At 36.6% G+C, this 20,359-nt stretch overlaps 1 protein-coding gene and 1 pseudogene across 6 annotated transcripts in view; one reads left to right on the forward strand and one right to left on the reverse strand.

Annotated features, from left to right (window-relative positions):
• WAC (WW domain containing adaptor with coiled-coil) overlaps positions 1 to 20,359 on the reverse strand; it is a 94,766-nt gene that overhangs the window by 32,266 nt on the left and 42,141 nt on the right. For all 6 annotated transcript variants that reach the window (XM_036267044.1, XM_036267051.1, XM_036267060.1 and 3 more), the window contains exon 4: positions 3,146 to 3,252. In XM_036267044.1, the coding sequence (XP_036122937.1) occupies positions 3,146 to 3,252 (107 nt within the window). The remainder of the gene's footprint in view (positions 1 to 3,145; positions 3,253 to 20,359) is intronic.
• LOC118639377 lies at positions 4,865 to 19,962 on the forward strand (annotated as a pseudogene).

Consider the following 20,359-nt stretch of genomic DNA (forward strand, 5'->3'; position numbering starts at 1 on the left):
TTTTGCCTACTAAATCTTAGGTTAGTATGTGTTCCAGTGTACAGCATTATAATTACATACCAGCAACTTTAGCTTTCACCACCTCACTTCCACCCTCAAAAAAGATTAAGGTGGGGGAGGGGGGAGAACAACTTTAAGTAATGTAGTGATTTTTAAAATGCCAAAAAATAGCAGGTATAAAATTTGTTTTGTTTCACTCTATTTCTTTTCAGCTTGAGGTATAATTGACAAATAAAACTGTAATTTGTTTAAAGTGAGCACAAGGATGATTTGATATACATATACACTATGAAAGGATTCTTCTGCCCATCCAGGTAACACAATACTTACAGTGGTTTCACAGACTGTACAGATTTGCGATCACAAAAGAGCAGAGTAGATATGACATTCTAGGTATCTTCTATTAAGTCAGGCATTAAAGAGATGTTCAATGTCTATTTTTTTTGTTTTAGAAATTTTTTTCATGAAAATATACTACATGTCAACCTGGTTGGTGTGGCTCATTTGGTGGGGTATTGTCTGTACATCAAAAGGTTGCCAGTTTGATTCCTGGTCAGGGAACATGCCCAGGTTGTGGGCTCAATCTCTGGTAGGGGGTGCACAGGAGGCATATGATTGATGTTTCACTCTCATATCAATGTCTGTCTCTCCCTCCTTCCTTCCTACCTCTCTCTAAATCTTTAAAAAGCCCTGGTTGTGTGGGTCAGTGTTTTGAGTGTCAGCCTATTCACCAAAGGGTCGAGGGTTTGATTCTTGGTTGAGGCACATACCTGGGTTGCAGTTTTAATCCCCAGCCCCAGTGTGTGGGAGGCAACCAATGGATGTGTCTCTCTCACATCCTCACATTGATATTCCCCTCCCCCATCCACCTCTACTCTCTCTAAAAATCAATGGAAAAAATATCCTCAGGTGAGGATTAACAACAACAATAAAAAATTTTCAAAATAAAAACATTTAAAATATATATATTATATGTTAACATACAATGGGTTTGTAATTGATTTTAAATGCATTAGGTATGTTTCAAATTTATCACTTTTAATTTTTAATATGGTAAATACTGATGATAGAGTCAGCATAAACAAAAGCTCTCAATGTTCATGAAAGTCGAGGTCATGAGACTAAAAGTTTAAAAGTGCTCTAAAAGACTAGCACTGAACAGTTACTGAGCCACCTATCTACTCTTCTTCAATCCAAAATGCCTTTAGTACTCTAAGAATACTGCTTTTCTTTTCTTAAAAAAAAGAAAGTATCTCCCTTTCTACTCACTCTAAAACATGTCCCACTACTATTTCTCCAAGTTAAACTATGGAAAAGAAAAGTCAATCCTGGAACTGCTAATAAAGAATAGTTCATAAAATAACAACATCAAAGATAACATTCACTGTAACAAAGAATTTCATGGAGACCTAAGAGTACTCTTATAAATTTTTTTAAAAATTAAGTTGAGTATCTTTAAGCAAGATTAGTTACAAAGAATAGATCTCAAGAGCCTCAAACTTTTTAAGCTCCAAAATATACAGAAGATACTTAAATGAAAACAATAGAAGTTGGAAGATAATGCAAAATCCTCCAGGATTGAATTTAAAACATTTCCCAACAAATCAAAATTGGTGAAGGATACTCAAAAGGAAAATTTTAAAATGGGAATTAAAAAATATTTTTAGATGTAGAAATCAAGAGGCCTCTTTTTATAAAAACCACAAATACACAAAACTCATCTAAAACAGTCTACATAATACCTGTAAGTCCTATCATAATTTAGATTACAAAGGAGGAAGCATTCAACAAATTTTTCCTAAATATTTACCATGGGCTAGGTAGGCTCTGTGTTAAACACACAATAAATGTTCATCATAGGACTTATTAGCAAGGAACTACAAGTGAATCTTAATCTAAAAATAAGGTAATTTAAAGTTAACTTAATAAATATAAATGTAAATCACCATACAACCAAATGTCTATGTAATAATCTAAATAATATCGTCACCGATTTTTAGATAGATTTAAAACGCGAAAACCTCGAAGACGAAAAAAAGATTTTTTAAAAGAGCTATTCTTTGCATTAACCTAGGTTAAAATAATGTTCATCTATTCACTTACTCTTTCATTATAGAAGTATTAAATGAAAGGTAATTTTATGTTTCACTCACTACTCAAAAACTTCCAATAGAAGTGATTTTAAGACAAAGAAAGTCAGTTTTTAAGAAACCTTCAGAAATGTTCAAATGCCTTCTTCTAAGATTAAATTTACAGTTTGTAATCGATGTATGTGTCATAACCGGTAGGTACATTATAAAGTAAATGACCACTACTTGGAGGTTAATTATATACCTATAGCTGAAATCTACAGTGAGGGGGAACCCTGATCTGAAAACAAGTAACATAAAATCCATTCTGGTAATGGTCTTTAGTTTCCACTTCTATAATGAAATTCCTTAACACCTTTTATAATTTGGGTCTTGCCCTGGCCGGTTTGGCTCAGTGGTTGGAGCGTTGGCCTGCGGTCCAGAGAGACACATATTTGGTTCCCGTTGAGGGCATGTACCTCAGGTGCAGTTTGTCCCAGCCCTGGTCAGGTCGTGCGGGTGGCAACCACTCGATGTGTCCCTTTCACGCCGATGTTTCTCTCTCTCTGTCTCTCTCCCTCCCACTCTAGCTGAACAAAAAATGAAAAAATGTCCTCAGGTGAGGATAAAAAAAAAAAAATTTTTTTTTTCTGAATAAATGTATTAGAACTCTGAGAAAAGGGACCTTTATGTCACTAGTGTCTAACAGAGTGTATAATCACACTAGATACTCAATAAATATGTAAGAAGTTTATATATTATGAAAATAACAGCCCAAGTTAAACCACTTTAACTACAGAAGTTTCACAGTCTAAGGTTCTTTATATCTCAGATACCTGAGATAATGGAAAATTTTGCTCTGTACAGGAATGCTGATGAAATAATATAAAGATAGTAGTGTCCTTGGACTATCCTCAGTTATAATAAGGTTATCTCAGTAGTTCAAATACATTAAGAAAAGGTTAACTTAGATTTTAGAAAAAAAAATTCAAGCCATTAGACTTAAGACTTGGTTTGAGGAGTTTCATTTTATTTCTGCAATTAATTTTAAAAAATGGGCATGTTTATATACTTACTGCATCTGAAGTTTTGCTTGGATTATTGCTTGGATTAGAAGAATGTGAATTTGAACTATGAAGACCACTGTGGTTATGTGAATTTTCTTGTGGAGAGTAACTGGTCCCTTAAAAAAATAAAAAGTTAAGTAAATTATAAGTTTTATTTCATATTTAAATTGGTTTCTATCATATCATATATCCCTAAAACAATTTATATAAAGAGGAAAACGTACATATTCATGTTTTTTATTAATATATAAAGTATTTGTGAGCCTACTAAAGTTGTGGATTAATGAGTACATATACTACAGTGGGTAATACCCTATGGAACAATGTTATTTATAATTCGATGAGCAAAACCTCATTTATATCATTTCTAGCAACCTCTAGGGTTTTTGAAAAATAAAAGTTTTATTAGGGAAAGACAGAAACATAACATATGTAAAGGAAAAAAAGCACAACAATTCAACAATATAGACCTAAAATTCACAACTATCCAATATGTTTTTGCAATTATTTTCAGTTTCTTAGTTCCACCAATTTTCAAACTAAACAGTATCAAGTTTTCAAAAAGTTAAGTCTCATGGAAGGTGTTTGGTTTCAAGATGATAAAAATGTCATCAAGTTTTCTAGTAACAGGACCAACTCTACCTAAAAAAAAGTTTAAATGTGACTCAAATTTTATGAATAATCTACACAACCCAGAGATCATTAGGGATGGAACCTTTTTTCTTGTTTTAAGAAAAGCTAAGATATAAAACTCCAGACCTGCAAAAACACTGATTAATGATATAAAAAGGTTCACCACAAGTCTAATTGTTAGTACTTCAATTCATTCCACATATTTATTTTTCTGCACTAAGGTAAAAATTTAACTTCTTTTTTTTAAACTAAGCTGACAATGGTATCGGGGCTACAGTATAAAGAACAAAAACTGGAAGAGGGAAGAACTTAAATGGTCCAGAAATTAGATAGCAATAAGAACCAGTTGTTATGAGTAGAAATGGGTAAGAATGCATTTAAATATTTCAATCAAAAGAAACAAACTAAAAAGATAAAAAAGGTAAACTGGGACAGACAGAAGATGAGTACAGGTTTTAGATAATCAAGTGGAAATGGTCAACAGATCAATGAGAACTAGAAATTCTCAAGTGGATCTGGTAGTCTCTTCCATTAGAAATGAAAAGCAGGGGAGTCTTACTCTGCTTTGTATATAAATAAGCAAGCACTAGGAGCTCAGAATGAAGTAAGAGTATGGCAAGAGAAAAGGTAAATGGCCAAGATTTAACCTTGGATAGGGGCCAGCTAAAAACAGATTCCAAAACCCAATAAAGCTAGTGATATAACAAAATACAAAAGAGTCTTACCTAGGTACTGAGCACAATTTAGGTGGTACAAAAGCAATTTCCTAACAAGCCCACAGCTTGTGATTCTTCATCTACTTGTTTTTAATTTTATCTTGCTGTACAGTATGTATTTATATAAAACACGAAACTATTTTAACAAAGTAGACTATAAATTCTTCAATAAACACTGTATGAATTAACAAAAATCAAGGAGAAATCGGTTAATAAGCTCATTAGGCAGGAAAGTTAACATAGCAGGCTTAAGACTGCTATCCTTAGAAAGGCATGCTTGCACAGCTTGCCCTCAACTGGCATGTGGGAGGGAAGCTAGATTTCAGGAGCATTCCCACAACAATACCTATAAGAATTGCTCCTTGTGCCAATACGATTTATGCTGACCACCGGCGTTGCCATCAAGAATCCAGACTTTTGGTACGTGGTAGGCAGAGGTGCCTACATAATAAGTCAAATCCAATGAAAGCCTTGAGTACTAAATTTCTAATAAGGTTCCCTGGTACATAGCATTTTGCAAGTGGTGTCACAATTCATGGCTGGAGGAATGAAGTGTGTCCTGTGTAACTACTGGGAGAAGATTCTCGAAAGCTTGCATCTAACTTCCTCTAGATTTCCCGCCAAATGCCCATTGCCTTTAATTATGCTTTACACCCTTTCACGATAATAAATCACAACTGTGATAACAACTATATACTGGATCCTGTAAATCCTCTTAGACAATCACTGAACCTGGGGGTGGTCAGAGGATCCCATCACACACAAGTACAAAGAAAAATGAATACTCCAAATTTTAAAGGAAATCTTAGAACTATGCAGACATTTGTAGTTTTTAGATAAAACTCATAAAAATTTTTTAAGCCAGGTTTATAGCTGAATACAAATAAGAAATAGAACTCGTAATATGGACTACTAGAATATCATATTTATACATTAATAGTAAAGATTGTCACAAAAATTTCCATAAATATGTCAGCAATAATGAAAATAAAAGGCCAATCTTACTGACTGAAATGAACCCCAGAATGATCCATCTAGCCTGGGTTAGATGCCTTGACATTTATTTGCATATATTCTTGAGTAAAACATTCTATGAAATGAAAGTACATTACAGATTTGTTAAAAGGCATGGTAGGTAGAGTACTCTATAAACATAAGGTATGTTAGGAATGAGGTCTAATCTCTCATAAGGTTAAGATTTAGAAATTCACTTCATTTTAGTGTTATAAAAATTCAAAAATTGACAAGCACCCAATTAAGTTCTCATTTCTGAAGAAATGGTATGTCTTCCACTAGCCCGACAGATATTCATTAGAGAGTTTTTAGCTCTAGTATATGTGTTTTTAGAGGTCATAATATAATAATCAAAATCCATACACATTAAGACACCTAACAATTTAGAGTCAAGAAAACGAAATCAGCTGTTTGGAGGGAAGTCATTTTCGGAAACAGGAACTTTCTGAACAGAGACCAGATTCCACATTCTATGAAACAGATCTAGCAAAACTAACAACTGAAACTTTACAAGGAGTGACTGGCCGGTAGTTCAGTTGGTTACAGCATTGTCTCAATATGTCAGTGTTGTGGGTTTGATCCCTGGTCAGGGAAAATACAAGAATCAACTAATGAATGCATAAATAAGTGGAACAACAAATCAGTGTTTCTTTCTCTCTCAAGTCAATAAATATAACAAAAAAAGGAGGAGCAAGATTAAGATAGATATTTTAGTAAAAAAATAAAGTGACATTTTAAAACAGAATCCAAAACTAAGTAAAGGAAATTTTACACAAAGCATTATATGATAATAGAGGCAATAGATCTTTGATTCCAGCCTTAAGAATGTGCGTAAACCTGGCTGGTGTAGCTCAGTGGTTGAGTGCCGACCCATGCACCAAGAGGTCGCTAGTTCGATTCCCAGTCAGGGCACATGCTCAGGTTGTGGGCCAAATCCCCAGCGGGGGGCATGCAGGAGGTGGCCAATCGATGTTCTCTCTCATCTATGTTTTTATCTCTCTCCCTCTCCCTCTCTAAAATCAATAAAGGGAAAAAAAAGTCTTAAGAACTAAAGAAGGCATATGTGCCCCTGAATAACATGACTACAATTAGTGAAGCAAAGCTAACTTTCTATAATAAAAGCTGCACATTATCATTATTCTCCAGAGCATTTTGGGGGTATTTCACTTGAGTCATTTAATTTCTCCATATAGTCCTTTCCAAACTGAAGTAACACACAAGCAAAAAAAAAAAGTGATTATGCACACCCTCTCCAGGGTCAGAGTAATGATGATGGTAGTTATAATCTTCTAGAGCCATACCTAAAAAAGTGGTACAACAGAGATTCTTTGAAATCTCACATGATTTTTTGCATCATACCCCACAGTGAATTTATGTATTCCAGGATAAGAACACAAGTTTTTAAAAAATTGGTAGTATAATGGAGAGTCTAAGGCTGAGAGACCGAGTAAGTGATTTGTGGAGTAGAGCCATGCATAAAACTTGAACTCGGAATTTTAATACTAAATCCAGTGATTACTCAAGCGCACAAATGAAGATAATACATATGCCGGTGAGAGAGTCTCATGTATGCTGTCTGGCCCAACAAAGTAATAGAAGCAAAAGCTATTCACATGGTCCTGTACATATGCTCTCTGTACATTACCAAAAAAGGCTCACTACTTTATTTATTTTTAATCCTCACCCAGGGACATTTTTCCTTTTTTTTTTTTTTAATGGTTCAGATAGAGTAGGAGGGAGAGAGAGAAACATCAACATGAAAGGGACACATCGGGTGGCTGCCACCTGCACGACCCAACCAGGGCCGGGGACAAACTGCAACCGAGGTACGTGCCCTAAGTGGGAACCGAACCTGGGTTTCTCTGGACCATGCAGGCTGACACTTTAACCGCTGAGCCAAACCGGCCAGGGCAAAGGCTCACTACTTTAAAGAAAAAGAAAGTATCTTGAGAAAGTAGTATTTGCAAAAAAAAGTAGTAAGTAGAAGCAAGTCTTAAAGGTTTCCAAGAAACAAATACTATAATTTTTTCCTGACAGGATCTTCAATATTTAAAAGGCAGAATAATTTCTACTTGGCATCCTCTAAAATGTCAGAAGCTGGATCTTAAGGGTGAGAAAGATATAACCCTCAGTATGAGTAAAACGGAGCCCAAGGAAAGTATACTCCGGGAAAACTGGCCAAAAAATGTAGCAAAACACACATGACTAAGCAAGGAAGGGGAATTAATCAAATTGACTGCACTCCCATTTAGAAAAGGGAGGGTTGCAAAAGAGAGGGCAAGTGAAAAGTGTAGACAATTCTAAGTGATCAAGCAAGGCTGGGAAAACGCAACCAGCTTTTCAAAAAGTGAAACAATCATTTTCATTCTGTTAGCAGCAATATTTATGGCATTTGTGTCCTTATTCAGAACATGACAACCACCAGAGTTCACTACCAGATCCTCAGTCTTGGAAATTAAGTTGTAATGCCTTCTACTAATAAATGTAAGGTATACTGAATAATACTAAATGAAAGACCACCCCCAAAAAACAAAAGTGCTGGGCTGGCTGGATGGCTGCACATGGAAATTTAACACCGATGCTTCTCAAACTACTCCAAAAAAGTTCATTTAATGAGACCAGCATTATCCAAATTTCAAAATCAGATAAAACACTACAAGAAAAACTTATAGGTCAACATCCTTGATAAACATAGATGCTAAAATATTAGCAAACCAGATCCAGCGATATATTAAAAAGATCATACACCAAGATCAAATGGGATCTATTCCAGAGATGCAAGGTTGGCACAATATCCACAAAACAATAAAGGTGATACACCATGAACAAAATGAAGAATAAAAACCACAGGATCATATCAACAGATGCAGACAAACCATTTGATAAAATCTAGCACCTATTTATGATAAAAATTCTCAGTGGAATAAAGGCCATCTATAACAAACCCACAACCAATATCATACTCAGGCAAAAACTAACACATTTCCTTTAAGATCAGGAACAACACAGGGATGCCTGCTTTTACCACTCTTTTCAACATAGTACTGAAAGTCCTAGTCACAGCAATCAGACAAGAAAAAGAAATAAAAGGCATACAAAATAGGAAAGGAAGAAAACTCATTATTTGCGGAGGACATGATACTGTATATAGAGAACCCTAAAGAGTCCACCAAAAATAAAACAAAAAAAAATACTGGAACTGATAAATGAAATCAGTAAAGTATCAGGATATAAAATTAATATCCAAAAATCAGTTGCAATTTTATATACCAATAATAATCAGAAAGGGAAAGAAAACAATCCCATTCACAATCTCTTCAAAAAATAATTAAAGTAACTAGGAATATATTTAACCCAGAATGTAAAAGACCTGTACTCAAAAAATTGTAAGACACAGAAGAAAAAAAATTGAACATACAAATAAAGGGAAGCATATACCATGTTCATGGATAGGAAGAATTAACATCATTAAAATGTCCATACTACCCAAAGTAATCTGCAGATTCAATGCAATTCCTATCAAGATAGCTAGCAATGGCATATTTCAAAGAACTAGAACAAATATTCCAAAAATGCCTATGAAGCCATAAAGGACCCCAAATAGCCACAGCAATCTCGAGAAAGAAGAAAAAATTTGGAGGAGTCATGTGCTACCTGATATACACTATACTTGTAGTAATAAAAATTATCATGGTCCTAGCATAAAAACAGACATTTAGATCAATGGAACACAACTGAGAGCACAGAAATAAGCCCATGCTTTAATGGTTAATTAATATATTTGACAAAGGAGGCAAAAACATAAATGTGGTAAAGATAGTCTATTCAATAAATGGTGTTGGAAAAATTGGGCAGATACATGCAAAAAAGATGAAACTAGACCACTTTCCTACACCATATGGCAGAACAACCTCAAAATGGATGGAAGACTTTAATGTTACACTTAAAACCATATAAATCCTAGAATAAAACACAGGCAGTAAAATCTCAAAGTTATCATAGCAATAAATTTGACTACATCAAACTAAAAAGTTTTTACACAGCAAAGGAAACCATTAACAAAATGAAAAGACAATTCACTAAATGGGAGAACATATTCACCAATGATACATCTGATAAAGGGTTAATATCCAAAATTAAGAAATAATAAAACTTAATACCCCCCAAATCCAATTAAAATGGGCAAAGGCCTTGAACAGATACTTCTCTAAAGAAGACATACAGATGATCCACAAACATATGAAAAGAAACTCAACGTGACCGATCATCAGAGAAATGCAAATTAAACCACAGTAAGTTATTACTCCACACCTATAATAATGTTATCATCAATAAATCAAACACGTTTTGGCGAAAATGTGGAGAAGGAACCCTCATGTACTGTTGGTAGGAAGGCAGACTGGTGCAGCCACTGTGGAAAGCAGTATGGTGTTACCTCAAGAAATTAAAAATGGAACTGTCTTTTGATTGATCGGTTCTATTTCTGGGAACACACCCTAAGAATCCTGAAACACTAATCAGGAAGAATATATATATGTATCCCTATGTTCACTGCAGTGTTATTTACAATATCCAAGAATTAGAAGCAGCCCAAGTGCCCATTAGTAGATGCACAGATAAAAAAAAAAAGCTGTGGTACATTTACACAATGGAATACTACTCGACTGTCAAAAAAGAACAAAATCTTTCCTTTTGTGACAGCATGGATGGACCTGGAGAGCATTATGCTAAGTAAAATAAGCCAGTGAGAGAAAAACAAGTACCATATGGTTTCAATTATATATGAAATCTAATGAACAAAATATACTAACAAAATAGAAACAGACTCAGATACAGAGAAAAGACTGTTAGTAAGGAATTGTCCTAGGTGATAAAGGTGAAGGGATTAAAAAATAAAAAACAAACTCAGACACAGACAAGAGCATGGTGATTACTGGAGGGAAAGGTGGGTTGGTGGAGGTAGAAGGAGGGAATGAGGGGATAAATGGCGATAGAAGGAGACTTGACTTGAGGTGGTGAAAACAAAATATAATATAAACATGGTATATCATAGAATTGTACACCCGCAACCTATATAATCTTATTAACCAAAATCACCCTAATAAATTTAAAAAAAAAAAAAGAAATTCAAGGACCTCTACCACCCCAAACTGCTTTCAAACTAAAAAAAGCAGACAAGAAGTTTGGTTGAATAAGCTTTCAGCAGTGATTCTCAAAACTCCACTGTATTAAAAAATACAGATTTTAAGGTTTAATTTCAGAGATTCACAGTAAATGGGATGCGATCCCAAATTCTGAATACTTAATAAGCACTCTCAAGATGGTTGGTGTGGTCAATATCTAAGCCACATTTCATTCTAAGTAATGTACTGGCTACCACTGTCTTTGGGCCTCCTTTCATCACTCTAAAACCAGAGACCACAAACATTTTAAATAAGGGGATTTCACAAAGAAAGCCATATGTCTGTAATGAATATTTCTGCCATACATATATTTTCTTGAAAAATCTTGACTTCTGCAAAATTGTGCACTAAAATACAGCCTGATGGGAAAAAAAGAGTAGGAGCAAATCACTCAAAAGTATGCAACTTTATTATAACCAGAACACTAAACAAAACTTGAACAACAGAGGCAAGCAGCTTGGTATGGTTGTAGATTATGTCAGGAGATATTAAAAATGCAAAAAACATTTTTAAAACAAAATGAAGTTTATTGAGGCTGAGGACTTAGAATTGAAGTTCTGAACTCTGATTGAGTGAACCTACAGTTAAAGTAAGAGAAAGTGCAGCTTGCCACAGACAGGGAGTCATGCAAGGTTAGATAGCAGGCTTAAATTTTCTTTAGGCACCTTGCCTATGTAGCAGCTGGTTGATGCTTTTTCCTATCTTATTGAAGGTTTAACCCTAATCCTGCTATTCTGATTCTCCTTGCCTAGAAAAAAAAAAAAATCATGTATAAACCAACACAAATTCAGTTTATATTGATGTCATCCTCCAATTTACCAATTATATTTGAGCTAATGGTGGTGAAAAGAAAACACTGTGGTAACCAGACTATGTCTCTTGGGGGGGGGGGGGGGGTGTGGATAAAATGATGTATTAACAGCAACAGGTTTGCATTTGACAGTCCCCTGTAATTGAGTTACTAAATCTAGTTCTCTCTGGACCACATGCCAATGCTCTAACCACTGAACCAAACCGGCCAGGGCAATCTAGTTCTGTTTTATCCCAATATAGCCATCCAGACATATACAGCTAAGGAGCACTTGAAATGTGGCTACACTAAACTGACTTTTGCTGTATGTGCAAAATACACACTGGATTAATAAACTTAGTACAAAAAAATGTAAAACAGGACATTAATATTTTATATCAATCACATGAACTACTTTTTTGATAATGGATTAAACAGCATATATTATTAAAACTAATTCCAGATGTTGGCTACTAGAAAATCTAAAATTGCGTTCACAGCTCACTCAGCTCACTAGACAGCACTGCACTAGATGACAATGACATATAATACATCTGCACTTGTATCTATTACAAATAAATGATATCAAGGAAATTCTTTTGTTAACAGCTAGGACCAAAAAATTTCAAACTAACAGACAAATGAAAGATGCATCAACTCTCACTGGATTTCATTAATAAAACTTGTTTTAAAAACAGAACTGCTGCCCTGGCCGGTTCAGCTCAGTGGTTGTAGCATCTGCCTGCGGACCAGAGAGTCCTGGGTTCGGTTCCCGCTAGGGGCACGTACCTAAAAAAATAAAATAAAATAAAATAAAAACAGAACTGCTATCTGATGTTTATCCCAAATAAATATGCTAAATGCTTACAGTGATAAAAACATGTCGTAAAATTTATATTAAGTCATTTCCTTTGGAGCCACCATATCTTTCCTACTCTTACAGGTGTAAGTAGCATGTATTATTTATCTGCAGGCTAGAAAAGAAGACTTTACAAAATACTTGAGAAGGTGCACATGCAAAAGAATGAAGTTGAGTTGGACCCCCTTTCCTCACACTGTATACAAAAACTAATTCAAAATGAACCATAGACCTAAATGTAAGAGCTAAAACTGTGAAAAATATAGGTATGTAAATAGTCTCCAAAAGTGTGGCTCAGTGGACTGAGCAATGTCGTATGGACTGAGAGGTGCAGGTCAATTCCTGGTCACATGCCCAGGTTTCGGGCTTGATCCTCAGTGCGGGGTATGCAGGAGGCAGCCAATCAATGTTTCTCTCACATCGATGTTTCTACTCTCTTTCCCAGAAATCAATAAAAACATATTTTAAGAAAAAAAGAAGAAAATTTTATAAATTAAACTTCCTCAAAATTTAACTTTTGTGTTTCAAAGGACACCATCAAGAAGACAATCCACAGATTGGGAGAACATATCTGCAAGTCATATGCAAATAACTTTTATCTAGTTTTACTACTAGAAATTCTTACAACTCAATATAAAAGATCAATAAACCAATTTTAAAATGAACAAAAGATATCAACAAACATTTCTCCAAAAACACACAAATGGCCAAAAAAAGACTTGAAAAGATGCTCAACCATTAGGGAAATACAAATCAAATCTGCAGTGAGATACCACTTCATACCCATGAGGATAGCTCTGGTAAAAAAAAAAGACAGGATTATAACACATTGCCCATGAGGCTATAAAGAAACTGGAACCTTCATATAACTTGCTGCTGTCAATGTAAGATAATCAGCTGCTTTGCACCAAGAACAGTTTGACAGTTCCTGAAAATATTAAACATAAATTATCATGTGAACCCAGGAGTTCTACTTCTAGGTATATGTCTAAGAGAAATGAAAACATGTCCACAAATGTTCTTAGCACACTACACTTAACCAAAAATGAAAGCAAACCAAATGTCCATTAACTGATTGATAGATAAATCAAATTGGTATAGCTATACAATGGAGTATTATTCAGCAATGAAAAACAAGCACTGCTACATGCTATACAGTATTCTGCCTCTACCTTACTAAATATAAATGAGGTCATCTAATTTCTATGGTTAGCCTTGTCACGTAAGGTACTGGTTGACATTGTGCAGGAATGCAAAGATCACAATTAAGTCTGAAATGCTCTACTTATGAATGTTACTAACCTCTTCTGACCTCTGCCACCTGACTTTTCATCACTAAGGGATTTGTGAATATTTTAGAATAAGACTTTTATCCTCCCTTTTATTTGAGCTCTTGGTGAAGGCTTTATTAACAAAGTAACAATAAAAGCCTAGAGCCTATACCATGACGATTCAGTCAGTACCTTATACAGTCAAACTTTGACTCTCGAACGTCATCCATCTTGAACAATTTCGTTCTCAACCAGGTTGTTTACGGAAAAAATGCCTGTTGTCAAACAAAATTTTGGTTCACAACCCGACAACCGTTTCATGCTGATACCTGTATGATCAGTCACGTGTCAAACAGAATGCAAGAGGTATGAGTCAGTTTACCTCTAAATCTCACATTTTTAACATCTCAGGAAATTGTGCTGTGAATTATCTGTGTGGTTTTTTTTTTTTTGCTTTTGTTGCTGCATATTATTAAATTTTCTTTTTTATTATACATTTCATTTCCTTTTTGTTTTTAAAGTGCTCATTTATAGATGAAACAGTACATTACAAATGTATATATATAGGAAAGGTTAAATGGAATCATTTGGGGATCTGGAATAAATTCAATTTACATTCTTTCTAACGGGAAAAAATGATTCAGTTTTTGAAGAAACTGCTTCTCAAACAGCCTTCCGAGACAAATTAAGTTCAAGAATCAAGGTTCCACTGTACTTCTATTTTCTTAGAAAAATTATCAATATAAGACTTGACTCCACTGATCTCAGGCATTTGGATTCAATACCACTCAGAACAATAGTCAGCATTACAGGGCTTTGTAGTACGAGTAAGGATCTCCTCATTCTTAATAATGCCAGTAAATTCACTGGGTTCACCTACCCTAGTATTCTAACTGCTCTCCCACTCATTCTCACCCACATTACAAAATTAAAGAAGCCACATCAAAGCTGGTAGGAGGGGCAGAGGCTCAGAAGGGGTGGACCCACGCCTGTGTGTGGAGGACGAAAATCAGGAGGGATATCATGGCTGAGAAGGTCCTCCCGGGGGTAAGAGGTCCCCAATCCCACACCAGGCCCCCCCCAGCTCAGGGTTCCAGTGCCAGGAAGAGAAGTACCCATAACTTTCTGCCTGTAAAAACTAGCGGGAATTGAGGCTGAGGTTCCTGAAGTCCCAGGAAGTTCTGCACATGAACTTACTCAGACTCGCTTCCTCTGCGGTCCAGCACAGGGAAGGCAGCTTGAAAGGCACCTGAGACATATGGGGAAGAAGTGAGTTGTTTGGCATCAGGGCGAGAGCTGGATAGGAAGCTTTCTCTTGTTTTGTTCCTTTGGTGAGACCTTTCCCTACGGGGCTGGCAGATAGGCACCATATCTGGGACTCCAGCAACCTGGCTCACACTCTTTGTCCAGCCCTAGTGATTGATTCCCTGAAGCCCTGCCTCACCCAGCTTTCTGGCCAACTTAAGCTGTTTGCAGTGGCTTTACCATGGAAATAGCCTGTCTTGGCTCATGCTTCAAATTTTTCTAAATTCTCTCAAAATAAGCAGCTTCTGGCCTCAGCGAGCCCCCAGTACCTCTCACTAAGTGGCCCCAGCCCTGGCACTAGCAGCAGCTGGCCTGGGTTCACAGCTTGTCTTTGCCTGGGCACCTCCAAGTCCAGCACAAGAAGCAGCCATCTGCATATCACTTTGTAGCTTATGCTTGGTGGACCCCAATAGAACACAGGCAGTGGCTGGCCTTGGCTTGTGCCTCCCAGGAGGCCCCAGAGCTAGCATACCTAATAAACAGCTTCAGAACACATTGAGGTTATCATGACCCAACCACCTCCACAAATGACACATTCAAGGGTAGACTAAGTGGGTCCTGCTAAAGTAAGTCTTGCTCTGTGTGGTAGGCCCCTGCACAAATGATTCTCCAAGGTGGCCAGAGGTCGGCAGTCAGTGGTCACAGCCAGTCCTTGCAGCTGATCAGCCTGAGTAAATCCCTCCCATTGACATGCCAACAGCAATTAAGTCTCAATTACAACAGAAGGGTGTCCAGGAAGGCTGTGCCACTGGACCCTACAAGACACCTACTACAGGCCACCCTACCAAATCTAGGGGACGTAGCAACTCTACCTAATACATAGAAACAAACACAGGGAGGCAGACAAAATGAGGAGACAAAGAAACATATCCCAAATGAAACAACACAAAACTCCAGGAAAAGAACCAAACGAAGTGGAGATAAGCAATCTAACAGATCTAGCGTTTAAAACCCTGGTTATAAGGATGCTCAAGAAACTTAGTGAGAACCTCAAGAGCATAAAAAAAAAAAAAAAAAAAAAAGACGAGGTAGAAATGAGGGATATACTAACTGAAATAAAAAATAATTTACAAGGAATCAACTGCAGAGTAGGTGAAACTAAGAATCAAACCATTGATTTGAAATAAAAGGAAACAAAAAGCACTCAATTAGAATAGCAAAAAGAATACAGGGGGAAAAAATGGGGATAGTGTAAGAAGTCTCTGGGACAACTTCAAGCGCACCAACATTCACATCATGGGGTGCCGGAAGAAGAAGAGAAAGAGCAAGAAATTGAAAACCTATTTGAAAAAATGACAGAAAACTTCCCTAACTTGGTGAAGGAAACAGACATACAAGTCCAGGAAGCACAGAGTCCCAAACAAGATGAACCCAAACTGGCCCACACCAAGACACATCATAATCAAAAAGCAAAGGGTTAAAGACAGAGAATCTTAAAAGCAGCAAGAGAAAAGCAGTTCGTTACTTACAAAGGAGCTCCCATAAGACTGTCAACTGACTTCTCAAAAGAAGCTTTGCAGGCCAGAAGGGAGTGGCAAGAACTATTCAAAGTGATGAAAAGCAAGGACCTACAACCAAGATTAATTACTCTATCCTGCAAAGCTTCATTTAGAATCAGTGGATATATAAAGAGCTTCCCAGACAAGAAAAAGCTAAAGAGGTTCATCAGCACCAAACCAGTACTATATGAAATGTTGAAGGGTCTTCTTGAAGAAGATTAAAAATATGAACAATAAAATGGCAATAAATAAATTTCTATCAACAAACCAAATGAACAAGCAGAACAAAAACAGACTCATAGATACAGAGAACTTTTTGTTGGTTGCCAGATGGGAAGGGGGTTGGGGGACAGGAGAAAAAAATATGAAAAGGATTAAGAAGTATAAATTTGTTGTAAGACCAAGGAACCTCAGAGGGAAGGGGGTGGCAGGAAGAGATAAACCAAAGAACTTATATGCAGATATACATAACCAATGGACACAGGCAAATAGTGTGGGGAAGGTAGGAGAGGGGTGGGAGGGGGACCACTGGGGGAAAAAGGTGGAGACATCTGCAATACTTTCAACAATAAAGAACAATTTAAAAATAAAAGAAGTAGTAGTGGATTTCAACTTTTGAAGCCTCATGGCACTCCTCATGGCACTCGCGTAAAAAATGAATGAAAAGGAATCTTCAAATAAGTATGTGCAATGCCTTCGTGTTTCATACACTTAAATTCTGTTACATTAAGATAGTAAGAGAAACTACAAAGATCATCTAACATGGTAAGAGATTTAACTGTGTATAATTAAGTGAAAAATAAACTTCAGTCAAGGGAAATAACATGAGCAATGGCACAAAAGGAAACTAGTTTAACAAGAACATGATATTCCTATATGAAATAAAAGCAGTGTAAAGTTAGGTTAAACTAAAGACTTCTCAAGGGCCTTGGAAGCCAAACTAAGGAAACAACAGGATGTTTTCTTCTGTACAAGGAACTTGAAAAATAAATAATTAGGATTCTAATTTTTACTTTTGAGTATTTTTTGATACTTCTGAACAGTACTGGGCGCATCATGAAGAAGCAGATGAAAAGTATGTTCTTTAAGAATAACTCAAGACTAAAAAAGAAGACTCTTTCCAGTATAATGGTTGTCTAATATTTCCCCCCAACTTTAAGCCATAGAATGCTTTTCTTATATGGTTGGCTACTCATTCTTTAAGTGTCAAGTCACAAATTACACCCTAAATACGCCTCTCCCTGATCACTTCCCTGCCATCACTATTTCTTGATAGCATAAATCACAGTATTAAGTCATCCTATTTATCTATTTTGTATTTTCTGTCTCTTCCATCAGGAGACAGACTCTCTGAACACAGACTTTGTCTGTCATACAATGACTATAATCCCTGTAATTATAACAGTGTTTGAATCTGTTAGAAGATACTAAAATAAAATACATGAATGAATGGAGACCCAATACTTAAAACAGGAACTGCTCTTACTGTAATGTGGGTAGTGTGGGATTAAGGATCAACTAACCCAGTCACAATCTTGGAACATCTTGGCTCGATACAGCATCATTTAAAAATGAATGATATAGATAATCTCTATAGATTAGTTGTCAACAGTTCAACAGTGGTAGAAATCCTGTGTGTCATATGCAGGTATATAAAGTTGACCTGTTTAAATAACTAGTATAACATAGCAAAAAGGTTTTTTAAGACACTTATTACCTCCAACACCCACTGAAAATGTGTAACCTAATACTTATTAATAAGAAAAATTGCTTTACCTTCCATCCTATTAGTGGTACAACATAATATAAGCTGAAAAGTGCTCTTCCCAAAATTATGAGATGATTAGAAACAAAAAGGCAGCATATTACATCAGAGTTACCTAAAGGAAAACACTGTTTTCTCTTACAGATCAGACATTTTTAATATTGCTCTTTGTCTCTAAATAGACAAACATTTACTCTAAAACTCCATCTGTTTCTGCCGTTTAGTCATCCTGCTTGTGTGTTGAAACAGGTCTGCAGTTTTGGACACAGCTACTGGCAATCTAACATTAGATAGTGTGTCCACGTGTTCAACTGTGAAATGTTTGTCTATAAAAAGTAAACAATGCCACATTGCCTAAACCAATTTTATACACATTAAGTGGCAGATACAAATGTTACCACAAGGTACTTTAAAAATAAAAACAGAGCCCTGGTCAGTTTGGCTCAGCGGTTAGAGCGTTGGCCTGCGGTCCGGAGAGACCCGGGTTCGGTTCCCGCTAAGGGCACGTACCTCGGTTGCAGTTTGTCCCCGGCCCTGGTTGGGTCGTGTGGGTGGCAGCCACTCGATGTGTCCCTTTCACGTCGATGTTTCTCTCTCTCTCTCTGTTCCTCTCTCTCCCTCTCACTCCATCTGAACAAAATATCAAAAAATGTCCTCGGGTGAGGACTAAAAAAAATAAAATAAAAATAAAAAATAAAAATAAAAACAGAGGTTCAGAATGATTAGGGGAAAAGTGCCAACAGGTCATATTTGCTGATAACGTTTAACCTACATACCAATTTTATGACAACATGTTTTAGACAAATATTACATAACCCTCCTTTCAGCCCTGATCTTTCTATTACTACAACCCTCCTTGTCCAATCACAGTAATAACCAGTCTTAGAATATATAGGTTTATTGAGGAACTGCTTCAAACTCTCAAGGAAAAAGTAATCCCGGAAGTGTATAACCCGTTCCAGAAAGACTCAATCGTAAAAGTAACTGACTGCAAATACCTGAGAAAGATGACAAGAACCATAGAGAAATAACAGAGTTAAGGGAATTCACAATTATTTATACACCTCAATCTAGGAATGAACAATGGCTGAACTACTGAAAGACGTAAATGAATATAAATCTTGAATTTAATTTTTTTAAAATATGCTATTAACAGATACTGAGAGAGCATCTGATAAAATTCAGACTTCTAATACAGCATTGAAAAATAATGTAGCAGGTTGACCACGTCTCCTGTATCTCTCCACGTTGTCTTCCTGCTCCTCCCCACATTGCTGGTGGACCTCAGCCAGTGGTCTGGGCCCTTGAGCCTACAGGAAGTGGACAAGCGACTATAGCACCTGCTGCAGATCAAATACGCAGGGACGGAGGTTGACCAGCTGGGCAAAATGCTGACCCCACCCAGGTTAAGAACTGGCCCACCAGTATTGCACGGGATGGTCTTGATCCAGGTAAAACCTACACTTTGGTCTTGACAGATCCGGATGCTCCAAGTAGAAAGGACCCCAAATATAGGAAATGGCACCATCTCCTGGTGTCAACACGAAGGGCAACAACATCGGCAGAGGCACAATCCTTCAGTGCTTTGTGTGGCTGGTTTAAGAGCAGAACAAGCCGCTGAAGTATGACGAGCCCATTCTCAGCAACCGATCTGGAGACCACCATGGCAAATTCAAGGTGGCAGCTTTAAGAAAAAAGTACCAGCTCGGGCCTCCAGGGGCTGGCACATGTTACCAGGCTGAATGAGATGACTATGCGCCCAAGCGCTATGAGCAGCTGTCTGGGAAGTAGGGGAAAGCCAGGAGACAGACATTGCCCCTGGGGGCCTCAAGTTCAGTGGTACATGTAGATTTCTCCTCTTCCCTGTTCCCATTCTCATAGGCCAGACCTGAGCGGATAGTAGTGTAGGGTGACTTTTCCTTCTGCCTGCCCTTTATAATTGTAGAGGGTCACACACCCTGATTTACGTTTTGATCAAATTTGAACTCCATTTTGGGGGCTATTTTTGGTATTGTGATGTGGTCATCAGATTGTTACTATAAAAATAATAACTGAGAATTTAAAGGAGAAAAATTTTAGGTAAGAATAGGTCTTCAGTAATAGAGCAGAGCATCAAAACATCTTTGAGATTAAAAAAAAACAACAACAAAAAACAAAAGATTCATTGCCTCTTTGTGAACCTGGATCC

The sequence above is a fragment of the Molossus molossus genome, unplaced genomic scaffold (assembly GCF_014108415.1).
Source record: "Molossus molossus isolate mMolMol1 unplaced genomic scaffold, mMolMol1.p scaffold_m16_p_1, whole genome shotgun sequence".
Taxonomy (NCBI): Eukaryota; Metazoa; Chordata; class Mammalia; order Chiroptera; family Molossidae; genus Molossus; species Molossus molossus.